The 14,980-nt window shown below is 34.7% G+C and overlaps 1 protein-coding gene and 1 non-coding gene across 2 annotated transcripts in view; one reads left to right on the top strand and one right to left on the bottom strand.

Annotated features, from left to right (window-relative positions):
• LOC126972947 (227 kDa spindle- and centromere-associated protein) overlaps window positions 1-14,980 on the bottom strand; it is a 92,217-nt gene that overhangs the window by 60,385 nt on the left and 16,852 nt on the right. Inside the window, exons 9-14 of the mRNA XM_050820041.1 lie at window positions 13,561-13,731; window positions 9,977-10,138; window positions 8,206-8,324; window positions 6,044-6,851; window positions 4,876-4,991; window positions 3,465-3,585 (exon numbers count right to left, since the gene is read on the bottom strand). Of these exons, the coding sequence (XP_050675998.1) occupies window positions 3,465-3,585; window positions 4,876-4,991; window positions 6,044-6,851; window positions 8,206-8,324; window positions 9,977-10,138; window positions 13,561-13,731 (1,497 nt within the window). The remainder of the gene's footprint in view (window positions 1-3,464; window positions 3,586-4,875; window positions 4,992-6,043; window positions 6,852-8,205; window positions 8,325-9,976; window positions 10,139-13,560; window positions 13,732-14,980) is intronic.
• Trnak-cuu (transfer RNA lysine (anticodon CUU)) lies at window positions 11,207-11,279 on the top strand. Its single transcript has one exon. It is a non-coding gene; the product is annotated as a tRNA-Lys (tRNA).

Raw genomic sequence — 14,980 nt, 5'->3', positions numbered from 1 at the left:
CCTTATGTGGTGTAATCACCATCGCATACAGTCTCTTTAAACACCAGCTGTCTTATTAATAAACGCAATGAAAAGTTACTCCAAGTTTAAAATTACTTCTCCCTGTCAAGTAACTCTGTAGTGAAAAAGTTAAGATAAAGACAAAAAAAAATGGAATAACTTTACTTCGCATTTAGTAGTAACACAGTGGAGGTTTACGCGCTTTTTGAAGTATGTCGTATCGCTTTAGAAATAACTCACAGAAAATCCTTGAACCCCGCACCGTAGAGGAAAACCACACAGATGGTGAGGATTATATCAAAATAATTTTGATATTCATGTATCTTCACGACTTCAAAACGTCTCGCAACAGCTTAATGTTTATTTCGGATAATATGTCAATAAAAAGGTTGCCAAAAGAAATAAAATCTATTAAATTGATGATTTTTAAATATGATATATAAAACATAGTTTTGTATATAAAAACGTATATATACGACAGCTAGTTGCAATATAATAATCATCATATAATTCATTTATTACAATGGTTTATCGCAAAAACAAGCCTATGTGATACAGTACAATTACAAACTTTATTGCCAATTTCAAATAAATAATGTTAAATATTACAGATGACAGCCCTGAGATAGATTGCTACGCTTCGGTAACTCGGCACAACGCCACGAGCGTACCTGCCGCCTCTACTGTCTACGTGCACAACGAAAGTGTATCGCTCGCTTCTTTGCACAATGGCCTTACTTTATCTGGGTTCCGTATTAAAGTTTTGTGTATTACTACAGTTCATTTTAGCTGAATAAATATTTCACGTGTAACAAAGAAAAATAAGTTAATTGTAATGAAAACAAGTATTTAAGAATCTAATAATATTGATGACAAATTATACAATATCTTCCATTATATTCCTATAAATTTTATAGATATTATTATCTTTGTTTTTGTTATATCAAACAGCAGCGAACCCAATGCCGTGAAGGTCATACAGCTTAAGGCGAAGAGTAAGCAGAAAACATGCAAACAAGGTGTTTTTAGACAAGTTTTTTGGTGAAAATATAGCATTTCGAGCTATGAACACTACTTAATCCTGTTACACATATACTTAAATGTTATTTGTAGGTTTCTAATGCTTGCTGTTGCTTATAGTTTTCACTCCATTACCTTTTTGAACTACCACTTTTTCTTGCAGTTAAACAAGATTTTTGACATGGCATGACGTATTTTTTTTAGTACAACTCTCAGAAAATTTATTCTTATAGCTTTACTTTTTTGTGTAGGTATATTCATTCAGATTAGAAATGAATAACGAGGATTGTAAGCATATAAACTGTTTTCCACGCAAGAATTTTGAAAATATTGGCTTTGTTACATAGATGGCGGGCCGGAAGCCGTGAACTCATATCGCTCAAGGTCGCTGGCATTTAGTGTCGCCTTAAGAGGTTGCATAGGGCAGTACATGTTGGAACAATACGGAGCACCGTAGCGACTCTTATTAGAAGACAATCCTGTTTGTTGACAGAACCGTACCAGACCCAAACATGTTGGGAAACACACAACCACGTAGCACCCACTAGAGGTTTCACGATTGCAATTCTATGTCGCGTATGATGGTGGAAGCCGTGGTCTGCTAATCCGACTCACACTTGACCGCTTCGTTTAACTCCCAGTGTTAACTGCTTCCTTAAATTTACGGGGCATATATTTGTTACTGGTGGTTCGTCAGTAACAAATATAAACTATATATTCTTTTTATGGAAAACGGGGACAAACGAGCGCCATCTGATGCGCCTGATCCTTTAACACTTGAGGAATCTTTTTGGGGATTACATGCTACCCAAGCGGTATCGTCCTGGAAACAGCTCTGACAGCTCCTTCCTCAGTTTGGTTGTATGTGTTAGAAAGATTTTTGAACTTCGCACTGTGCGAAGATCGCCACACATACAGATGGTGAGGATGATAGCCGAGTTTGTGGTGTGTCGTGCGAAAGTGGCATTCGGAATATTACATATTATTACTATAGTAGGTTTATAAACACCGAACAGGGAACTCAATAAAATCACAGTACGTAAACCAACGATAAAAAATATTAGTATACGCGTAAATAAATCTAAGACCATAATAGCAGGCTATACAACGAAAATTTACTACAACATTACCTACTAAACTAATCCATTCACATTGCGGAACTTTTCTACGTAACAGAAAGGGGTGTTCAACATTTTCCGAGCCGTTTGTTTTGATGTCCTTCAATCAGACGTCGCAAACCTTCGGCAACTCAATTTAGTTATCAATTGTAGTATTGAACGAAAGGGTAAAAACTTTCGTTGTAAAATGTTTTGAATGTGTTATTACAAAAGTAAGCCAATGCAAACGAAAATTGAAATACATAATTTCAATGCTTATTTTTATATTTGGAAAAACAAATTTTTATCACGGTATTCAGATGTTTTATCGAATTAGCCGCGTATGCTGCACAACTGTGTCTATTCCCCAATCCTTCAATATGCGGATCCTATACTAATTTTGAATCAACAGTTATACCTACACATTTATAAAAATTCCACTGTGTATCAATAAATCTCTCCGATAATCACTAAACTCGCGTGTATTTGTTAACCATCGGGTGTTCTACAATTTCGATTAGTTGCTAATTAATATATTATTTTATTAGCAGTAAAGCATTCAACGATATAGAATAGTAGAGCAATGTTCACTTCATCATACGCTTGTTCCTTTTTCTCTTTGAATAAAAGTATATAGTAGGAACAAAAATGGTCCAAGAGCAAACCCTTGCGCTATTCCTATATAGAGTAGATCCCCAGAGGATTTCTTGCCATCTATAGCTTTCTTAATTCCCTTAGTTAGATATGAAATCAGAGAATCGAGGGCGGTGCATTTCGACTATAATGCAGCCGCTGCTTTACAAGTGTCATGAGTTGAACACAAACAAAAGCCTAAGTTAAAACACAGAAAATTAAAAGTAAATTTAGTGATTTACCACGGTATAAAATATTTTGTAGTTCAACATCGGTCGACTTCTATGCACTTTTTCATTGAAAAGAAGGACAAAAGAGCCGCCTGAACTTAAGCGATCACCACCAATACCCACACTCTCTTGCTACACCAGAGAAATCAAAGGACTATTGCCTTTTTTTAAAGGTACACATCGCTACGTCCTAGATACACCGTTCTATAGTTTGGTTGTACGTTGAAGAAAGTTACTAATAAACCACATTGTGGAGGAACACCACAAATGATGGTGAGGATATTAAATAATTATTTGTGGAGCAAGGAAGTAAGGAATCAGTTTAAACAACTACCATTGATAAATGCGATAGAAAACACACAATGAAGCGATGTCTCTAGGTATCAACAAGTGATCGAGCCTTTCACAGTGTACTAGATCTCTGACGATTCACGTACTCTCCGTGTCTTTGTATGACGAAATCTTGTAACTAGTCGTTACTCACCAGCTGGTCGGCGAGCAGTGCCACCAGGTGCACGCACATGTTGGTGCGAGCGAGTTGTGCGCCCCACAGGCGACACGCCACCACAGTGCGGGAGATCACCATCACGGCCATGCGCGTACACCTGCACAGATACACACATACATACTAGCAATACAAATAACCCTGTAGCTTAATTAATACATACATGAAATATTTCTTCCCGTAGGTCTGCTATCACCGAGTAATTTCCACGACTCGCCAAATATCCAGTCGTGTCAAAACAACTCAGGTACAATTGTTTTGTTTCAAAGAGTTTGAAAGCCCTTAGGTCACCTATAGTGACAGGTGCGCGAAACTACGTTGACGTTTTATCCGCATTCAGCCACCAGAATCACCTCGATAGTTTCGCCGTGTTGAGCTACATTTGATGAATGCGTAGAAATTTGTGGAATGACATTATATCACTCGCTCATGGGATTAGTGTAGTTTCGACACTGCATTTCTATCGCTAAATACTAGTGCACTTTGTACAGTTTTTTCATGCGATATAAAGTGACCAAACAATAAAAATATCCATGTAGTGCATTTATTGAAAATTCTCAACAGCACTTCATTTACATTTTTAAGAAACCTCATTAGGTACACAGCTATTATTTAAAGCCACAGACAATAAGTAGCTAATGTTTACCTGATCAATTACGATATGTTGTGATCACTACCTGCCAATCACCTCGGTTGAATGAATGAATTGTTTGCATTACGAATATATGGGAGTCTAATGCGTTATAATAATGTATCGACATTCATGTATCCAAATCTCGCTTCCTGCGATCCCATAAGTAATCTGTGTACTTTTTTGTGGATCATATTCGAAATACGTACTGAACTCTGCACAATTACACATCACGTAGGTGTCGCTACTTTGCCATGAAAATCCAGCGATAAACATTCATTTCATTTACGGTTAGTATACTTCCTTAAAAATAAAAAAAAGTTTCATAATATTAGCTATCGGAGACTTATTTTATTACACAATACAAATTAAATTATGATTTTTAAATCACTGATTAAAATCCTTTGCATTGCAGGATTGCAAATAAAATTAATTTTATTCATTAAATAATCATAAAAAATAATATGGTCTCATTCAAACGTCATTTATGCTTTACACAACTATGCCACACTAAGATTTTTACAGTTCTTTTGAATTTAGCAACACATGCGTTTCGTTTTATGAGACATTTCGGCATAGCGATGCGATAAGGTCAGGACGTTTGGTGAATTTGTTGTTTCCTTATAGATTGCAACTACGTCGGCTAGTTACAAGCAGTTTAACTAGATGGCGCTAATTGATATCTATATTCTAATCCTTCATCCACCATCATCCATTGCATCTATTTTGTACATACTGCTGGTAAGTGATGGGACTTACTTGGTGGACAGCTGGTCAGCGAGGTCTCCGCGGTCAGGATCAGCCATCACGCCCAGCAGATCATAGCTCGCCTTCACCGCGGCGTATCTCACGGCCGCTGATGAATCACTACATTCCTACACCAGCACACCATATTATTATAATATTACTCTATATCTACTACTATACAGGGTGTCCCAAAGTTATGGGACATGAAGGGAAAGTACCTTAAATATCGAAGATAGGCTATTTTACTGAAAGACTTTATGTTATTTTTAAAAGTTAGTAATTCTGCACTCAAAGATTTTCTAAAATTTACTTGCCTCGTCTGGGAATCGAACCAACTTAAATGTAAAAAAAAACACCCCTACTCATATGATGCCAATCGAAAGAATGGCCAAAAACTAATAACTCTTCTCAAGTAACATAGTATTTTAGAAGAAATTATTTGGTTTTTAGAGCCGCAAACAACATATTTGTTATAATTAAAAACTAATGAATTACAGGGTTAAATTAAGAATGCTTCGCAAATATATGTAACATTTAACTTGTATTGTATATATATATACAATAGAAGTTAAATGTTACATATATATATATATATTGAATGTATGATCTATAAACTTAACGTGATTGGTATATTTGTAGTTCTTTTTAGAACAATCATTTTAGATGTATTAAAATTGGGATTCACAAAAAATTTTTTTGACCCCTTTTCCCAAAAGGAAATTATACCTCAGACTCCCATAGCCAAATTATTTTAAAAGTACAACAATGATACTTTCTACTAAAATATTAGTCGGTACAAGTAACACAACTTTATCTTGAAAGTTTGTTATATTTATTTATAAAGGGTATTTTTAGACCTGGTCGACCCTGGTTTACATTTTTTTGTTTTTTAGAAAGCAACTAACTATCATTTACGAAGTCTTTAAAATTTAAATAGGTCTTAATTATGAGTCTGTGCAATAAAAAATATTTTTATTTATTTATTATTGACAATTCAGTTCCGCTTTTGAGTAATTTAATAAAATAATTGCACTATCAACTTGTAATTATTTCTAGTACATGATGTTACTTTGCATTACAGAAGAAGACATTAAAATAGACTTTCATCTGTTGTTGAACACAACTGGCCAGTATTGAAAGGAAAATCATAATATGATGAATTAAAGATAACTTTACTTACTGAGTCAGGTCTGTCTAGAGCTCTAAACAGTTCATTCAAAAGTTTCTCTAGTGCAGTGGTGTCTACGTGTACATGTCTGTCGTTAATCTCTCTGCATCTGTTAATATCATTTAATAGTTCTATCAATTCACTATTTTTATTTCGTCTCCTGCGCTTCTTAGTATCATCCTCCAAATCAAAATCAAACTCTGCTATGATATCTCTATTCTTTTTCTTCGATCTCTTCCTACTACTGGACGATTCCGTATCATTGTCTTTAGACTTTTTACTAGATTTATCGTCATCTAAAACATCTCTATTTTGTTTCTTCTTCTTCGGTAGATCGTGACCGTTTATTTTCGGTTTCTCTTCGGAATCGGTTTTCTCTACATTCTTATGCTTCTTTTTCTTTCCTTTACCAGTATTGGACGTTCCTGAATTAGGTTGACTATTGACAACTTCTTCATTGCTTTTGGCTATTTTGTCTTCGGAATTCATCGTGGAGATTTTAGAATTGTCATTGACTAGTTCATCATTACTATTTTCATTCTTTTGTACGCCATTGGTTATTAGATTACCTTTTTCATTATTTGTTGATGATTCGGCGCTATTCTCAATAAGTACGTTTTTATTTTTCTTGTTATCACTAGCTTCTTTATTATTATTTTTACATTTCTTTTTATCTGCTTCACTATTGTTATTATTTATATTGTTTATTAAATCCGCGACTATAGTGTTGAGTTGACTTATCAATTTGGTAGTTTTGTGCGAAGATTGATTTAAAAAATCTCGATCTATCGCATTCTCTAGCATTACTACTGAAACACCACTGAAACAAGATTTAAAAAAATATTATATAAGAAAGGGAATCCTACAAAATAATATACTTATTAAAGAACACACATCAATTTTATGTAAGGTTATTCCATTAATAACTTCATACCTAAAAACTATTTGAAGTACAAAAATAAGTTGTCTTCTAAATGAATATCTTTGGTTGCGTCTTTCAAAATTCAAAATAATAAAAAAATCCAATTAAAAGAAAACATACTCGAATTGCGAATTTGAACAGCGCAAGGTTTATTCATTTGAATAATTTTGTTTTATTTATATGTTTTAAGTTAAGGTCTGTTATTTTTCTCGTCAGTTGGACAACTAACAAGAGAAGAAATTAATATTACCATATACATTAAATTTTACAGGAACCGCAATACGATAAAATACATACTTTCGATAGAAAAGAAGATTATTATTAGCGCAACATTATTTCAATTAAACTAATGCTTAGCTAATAAATGGAAATAATAAATAAAATTTTATAAAACTACATTTTCGTATAATTTTAGTTAAACGGTATTTCATTTGATTATTTCGAGAACCTAAAATATATTACCACAAGATAAAACGACGCCTCAAAAATTTCAAACTATTTGAATATAGTGAGGGATATCACTGTAAAAATAAAAAAAATGTTTAGATTTGAAAGAGCGACATCTCAAGTCAATATCCTAATATGCAATTATTGAGGTTTAGCAGAGATCTTGTAAATGGAACCACAGCCTGAGAGTTGAACAAGACATACCAAGATTTACGAACCATACGTCACTCGAATTGAACCAACAGTTGGAAGAGCGCTCTGGCGGAACCCGAGAGGTCGCGGGTTCGAGTCCCCCATAGATCGTAAGTTTTGGTAAAAAATTTAAGTTATATATCCCAGAGGTGAGGGATGTCATCTTAAAAATAACAACTTGTTTAACTTGCGCATTTTTTTTAAATAGCTGGCCACTTACGTTTTCAAACTTTTTTTTTACATGAAACACTCTCAAACTATGCCAAAATTATTTTGGTATCAAATTTCATGTCAAAAACTCAAGTTCTTATTTTGTTTCTGAAAAAAGTATCATAGATACTTATATTATTAAAAAAAAACACTTGTTTTTCTAAAAAAAAACACATATTTTGGGTATCACTTGGGATTATTTTTTTTAGATATTTTTTTTTTTGAGCTGGAGAGCTGTCCCGTGCGGGGTTCAAAGATTATCCATTCTTTCTGGGACAAGCTGAATGTGAATAAACGCTTAATAACAAAATAATATAATATAGAATTTAACAATTTAAATTACATCATTGTATTATATATAATTATATCAAAGAAATCTAAAAATTTTAATAGTAATGCTTACCCCGCCAGTATCTTCTGCTTCAACTTTCTTGTTCTCTTCTTCAATGACTTCTCCCTTTTCTCCTCCTCAACTCTGTCTACTTCATCTATGGTGTCCTTGTCTTGACTCTCGGATGTTGTCTACAAAATTGCGATAAATTGTAATTTGCCTCCTAGAGATCGTGTTTAAACAATTTATATTATGATAAGAGATTTCATTGATCCAAATTTTTATGGCGCTTTTCACTCAAATCGTGTAGCACTTTGCTAAACATTCTCGTGACGGACGGATCAACAGTGTTCTTTTTTATTGAATAGGAGGACAAACGAGCGTACGGGTTACCTGGTGTTAAGTGTTCACCGCCGCCCACATTCTTGCATTTATTGCAACACCAGAGGAATCACAAGAGCGTTGCCGGCCTTTAAGGAAGGTGTACGCGCTTTTTTTGAAGGTACCCATGTCGTATCGTCCCGGAAACACCGCACAAGGAACCTCATTCCACAGCTTCGTAGTACGAGGGAGAAAGCTCCTTGAAAACCGCACTGTGGAAGACCGTCACACATCTAGATGGTGGGGATGATATCCTAACTTGTGGCGTGTCGTGCGAAGGTGGAATGGTAATGAGATTCTGCTACAAAACCCCTAAATTATTTTCATACAATAGTGAGAATTCGATCTGAGCCGTATAGCACCCCAAATGACTCTAACTGTTCCATGAAACTTGCGATAAAATGTCTCATAAGCCACACAACTCTGGCATACAATAGTGTATGTAAACCTATATGCAAGTGACAATGTTACCAGCAAATAATTTATTTCAAAGCAAATGTATGTTATTCCGACCTATTTTGACAGGACCTTCACTGAAAAAATACTGATAAGACTCAGTGACTATGACGTCACTAAGGTCCAAGGCCCAAGTTAAAACGCGGGAATGAAGAATATCACCAAGATGGCTGCCGCACAAAATTATGTTTTCAGCAATATGAATATCGGTCCGAAGTTCTCGAGGGTGCAGAAAACAATTTTGGGATCATTTTTAAATCCGAGATGGCCGCCGCTCAATAGTATGATAACAAGATTATGGGTATCGTATCTTAGGTTCTCGAGGGTGCAGAGAACGATTTTGTGATCAGTTTTCAAATCCAAGATGGCCGCCGCTTAAAAGAACTTTACAATAGGTGTGCTCTACTACTAATAAAATAAGTAGGCAAGAAATATTTTGCATAGGTAACACCATTTCCGAAAAAAATTAGCTAGACTCTTCGGAGCGGGGTTGTGACGTCACCACACTATAATAACTGAGTTATTACACAATATCGGTAGTGTCATGATTTAAAACTATACAGTTTTAACATTTATCTACACCCATGCTTTAAATCCTCTATTAAATATTCTAAAACAGTTAGCTTATAGCCAACATTAAAACACCCAATGTCCTAATAAGCATTACATCATCCAAGAGTGTTGTAATGAAAGCCAGTACAACATTACAACACTCGTTTGGATGATGTAATGGTTACTAGGACTGGCTTTTTTAATGTTAGCAGTAAGCTTACTGTTTAACAATCTTTTATAGAGGATTCATATTATGGTGTACATAGAATCTTATATGCATGTTGATAATTAGGTATGAAAAAACCCATGTGATAGTATTATCACCCTATTCGTATATCAATCCCACAATCGTGTTTTAATACCCCTTATTACACAACAGTTGCTTAAATAACTATTGCTTCATTTGACGGACTTCAGTGATATTCTCCATTATACAAGATAGTGCCGTACTCACCGGCTGCCTTGGCCCAGTGGCCTTCTCCCTGATGGCCTGTAGATGCGAGCTGTGCCTCTGTTGACTGGCATCCTGTTTGTCTCTGATGCGGGACCGGAGCGCATCAGCTTCCAACTCTGCTGCCTCAGCCAGTGCTGATAGACGAGACTTAACAGCTTCCGCCTGAGGATCGCAATGTATTTGAGACTAATTCATTTATTATAGGGGCGTTCGTTAGTTGTCAATGTGAAACCATGCTGAGACTTAGCATAATAGAGTAAGTATTTTTCAAGTTTCTACAAATTATGGGGCAATGCTGCCGATGTCAATACCATATTTGTGCTGCAGAAGAGGGCTATTCGCGCTATTAATAATCTAGGTCCTAAAGAATTTTCGAGAGCAAAACTGAAAGAAATAAACATCTTGACATTCTTTCTGACTTTCATTCAGACTTTCTCAAGATATTCTTGATAATGTTAGGTATGTACATATACTTATGATGCCTACTACTCGGCTAAGACAAGTTAGTAAGGCTTTTGTGGAGCGCTGTATATGCTTTAACAAGATCCCAGAAAATGTTCAAAACAAATGTATTACGAAATTCAAAAGAATTGTGAAACAACGTTAGTGTGGTTACTATAACGTAAATTACATTCTAAATGATACCACAGACTGGGAATGGACCGAACGCCCACAGACTATTAAATAAATAAAAATATTGTACGATTTCACATTGTGACCACATTTTTATAATAAAAAAGAAGACCGCTGAGTTTGTTGCGCCCGTTCTTCTCAGGTCTGAGACATAACTTTTGGAATGGGTGGTAGTTTTTGACTTCCTATTTTGAATAAAAATTATTTGAATGTAAATTTAGTTTAGTTAGTATAATATAAACTACCTTATAAAGGGGAATGAGTCGGCCATCGCGGTTTTGGTGGAAGATTCTGACTATAAACGAGTGATTTGAAAATCCAACAATTTAGTCAAAAAATTAATAACGAGCTAACAGTAGTACCTATAATCGACTAACTTCGTGGTATTTTGATATATATTTATCCCTTATTGGTCACTAGGGTTCATATAATATCTCCTCGCTCCTTTAAACCTCCGTCGTAAATGCCGATGTGTAAGTTATCTTTTATCAACAAATTTGATATCTGTATTTTTAAAGTAGTCGATACACAGACAGGAAAACATCGCTTAATAGTGTTATTTATAAATAGGTCAATCATTTCAACCTAACTCTCACAGCCCGGCTAGCTCAGTCGGTAGAGCATGAGACTCTTAATCTCAGGGTCGTGGGTTCGAGCCCCACGTTGGGCGACACATTTTTTTAGTCACGTTATATACTTAATATAGTTTTAATATTAAATAAATATTTTTTTATTAAAATTCAGTGTATTTTGTGTAAATAAAAGAAATTGTTATAGACTAGAACTCAAATTCATTTCGAATTGGGTATAAATGGGCCAGGCTTCACTGTTGTCTGTTTTAAAAAAAAATATTAGTTAATAAATACTTGTACATGAGTGGTGTAGTAATTTCAAAATGCTCGGTAGTTAATTTTAAGCACCGATATTGAATAGACGAACATTCAATTTTTACATTTTACTAGCTGACCCAGCAAACGTTGTATTGCCGATATTAAAATCGGGATACAAAGGTAAATTTGATCGTAGATGGGTGAAAATTTGAAGTTGTATGTATTTTTTAATGCTGACTCATAATCAAACCAATTTGAAAAAAAATGTAAAAAATAAATTAAAAAAAATAGAATGGACCACCCTTAACATTTAGGGGAATGAAAAATAGATGTTTTCCGATTCTCAGACCTACCCAATATGCACTCAAAATTTCATGAGAATCGGTGAAGCCGTTTCGGAGGAGTTTAAAGTTTAACACCATGACACGAGAATTTTATATACCTAGATTTGTTTTTTATGACGAGACAAATATACATATATATATATACATGTATACATACCAAAGATACATACATAATAAAATATATATTACTGGTAAGTTATTACAGATAAATCGTATGTTTGGTAGGCTCACTTTTGAAGGTTATGCAACTACATTATGTTGGTAGTATGGTAGCTCTGCTGGTCTTGGGTTCAATTCCCAATCAGAACAAGAATTTGTTTCACAAACATGAATGTTTGTTCTGCTTCTTACTATACTTTATAGGTAGGTATTATTCTATTCATCGTTGGGTCCTCCTTAGCAGACATTACATAGGCTTAATTCGAAAATATTACATTCCGAACACGATTATTCTTTTAATTCCACTGAGGCATATTTTATGTTTATAATTGATTCCTACATTTATAATTTTTTGTATTATAACTAGTGTAGAAGTAGTAAAGCGGTTTTCTTACAGCAATGAATTTAATATAAACTAACATTATAAAAACATTCCTCTAAAAGTAAATCACATTTAATTTGGACTGTAGCAATGGGTTTTAGTTTGCGATATTGAAGCGGGCTGTCTATCAAGACTAGAAGGCAGAAGCACACCCACACTGCAATTTGTTAGACGTGCAATAACGATAGCACATTCAAAAAATATAAATCAAATCAAAATCAGTTTATTCACGTAGGTCACGGAAATGACACGTATGAATGTAAAAAAAAAATCTTATTGAATCTACCGCTACTTCGTTAAGGGTTGAGCTAATGAGAAGAAGTAGCAAGAAACTCATTGCCACTCTTACATAATATCAAGATTTACATTTATATCGATTTACAAATCATTTCAATTACAATATAATATGTAAAATGATGCAACATAATGACTTTGTTTATGTAAAATGTATATAGTAGATAATATGTAAAATGATGCAACAAACTCATAATGACCTTGTTTATGGGCGTGATAACAGATGTTAAGGTTAATATTATGTCATACATATTTTCCCAGAATGATTCATTATAAGAACTAAATATTGCCTCCCATATTTTTTCTAAGCAAAACTGGATACTTACGTCTGAGGCAAGATGAAAACTTAAATTATCTTCTAATTAAGTTAGGATGTTATTTAAAACGTCCAAGAATACGTCCCACGTACTTTTATATTTTTCTCGTTGTGGCTGGCTGATATAATCACCTGTAAAGCCAGAGTTATTCCACCGTACTAAAGCCTAAGCAAATAATCCAAGAATCGAAGGACAAAATCGCGCGAGTGTCATTTTATTGACGGCGTTTGGACGTCGTTTATATGTTTGCAGGTTTTACTCAGTGGGTTCAGCTAGGGTATGTCCTCATAAAACTTATTTAAAACATGTAGTATAGGATCCCGATATAGAACGACCTTCACCGAGCTGGTTACCGGATGAAACATATTTTTTATGAAATTTATAATGTCAATATTGCATATGGGCTGCCTAGCAAATTTCAGTCCAGGATACGATTAATTATTAATTATTTTTAGATATTACACCGGTTGTTTTGATGGACAAATTCTATACCAATCGATTTTGTTTTCAAGTGCAGAGCATGCGCCCTCTCTTTCTTTACATGGGCGGACCACGAACAGCTGCTATGTAGTATCCTCGTAACCAGGTCGGTGAAGGTCGTTCTGTTATGTGATGCCAGCCCCACCTTCTCCCGGGCCGCGTCGCCCCGCTCCCGGCGCCGCGTGACCCTCATGACCTCGAGGCGCGCGTCCCGCACCTTCCTCCGCTCCATCAGACTCTCCATCTGCAGTCTCCTGGCGGCCTCCAGCGCCTGTCTGCGAGCACCCACCGCCGCCTCGCGAGCAGCTTTCTGCTCCTGGATAGATTAGGTTGCATGAGTTCATTTTATTTCATTTATATATTTATTGCACCAACAAAGTATACACAAATACATATAAAAAAAATATAGACAAAAATACAAGTTGAGTGCTACTTCAATTATAGGCGCAAATAACAATCATATGTAAAAAAAAAATAACAATAGATATAATATGCACTAAGAAGTATAAAAATAATTTTTTATACAATCATATTCTAGTAACGATTATTGTTATTTTTGGAATCGGTTTACCCACATCGCCCGTGCGACTCAAGCACATCTCACCTATAACTGAGTATGTAGTTACAAACCTACATTGGCTGAGACTAGCTTTCAAATAAACAACGAATTATCAAAATCGGTTCACCAAGTCGAAAGTTCTGAGGTAACAAACATAAATAAAAATAACGACGAATTGAGAACATCCTCCTTTTTTGAGTTCGATTAAAAAGCAATTAGTACATTAAAAGTAAAATTTCTATGTTTTAAATATTAAATCGCTATGATGTTATAAATTAAAAATTAAATCACAATTAAATTAAAAATTACAATAAATACATAATGCTACATAATGAAAAGAGAAAAAAAGTGGCAATGAGTTTCTTGCTACTTCTTCTCATAAGCTCAACCGAAGTAGCGGTAGATTCAATAAAAAAAAATTTTTTTTGTCATCCATAACTGTCATTTCCGTGACCTACATGAATAAAGTGATTTTGATTTGATTTAATAATACATGTTTTCCGAATATATTGAGAACACCAGTGGGGACTCCTTTGACAAGCATTCTAATGGCCTGATGCCGGTTGGTCTAGTCACGAGAAATGTTGCTGGAGCATTACGTAAATCCATATTTTAACATTGTTCTACTTCTCATCTACACAGTCCAATATAAAATAATAACAACTATAATTGTGCAAATTGGCGACTAATCTTGATCCGACATGCCAATATCATGGAGATTTGAAAAATCTACCTAAAATAAATCATTTGTCGGATCCTCGGTTGCTCCTTTGGAAATAATGCGGACTGGATAAGTTCCTAAAGCGCCTTTTTTCTGTAAGCAGTATTTGTGTAATTTATTTGAAGAGCGCCGTAGCTAGAGAACTTTTTTAAGGTTTAAAAAGGGGAAGAATAACTATGACCTTTTCAGAGTGTGTTTTCAGGGGGACTGTCATATTATCTTGGCGCGATTCGTACACTAACTGTCATGATGCTATTGTCTCGGCATCTTTTTAGGACGTTTAGA

Source organism: Leptidea sinapis, chromosome 28 (assembly GCF_905404315.1).
Source record: "Leptidea sinapis chromosome 28, ilLepSina1.1, whole genome shotgun sequence".
Lineage (NCBI taxonomy): Eukaryota > Metazoa > Arthropoda > Insecta > Lepidoptera > Pieridae > Leptidea > Leptidea sinapis.
The sequence above is the reverse complement of the archived record's forward strand: the minus strand, read 5'-3'. Positions and strand labels throughout refer to the sequence as shown.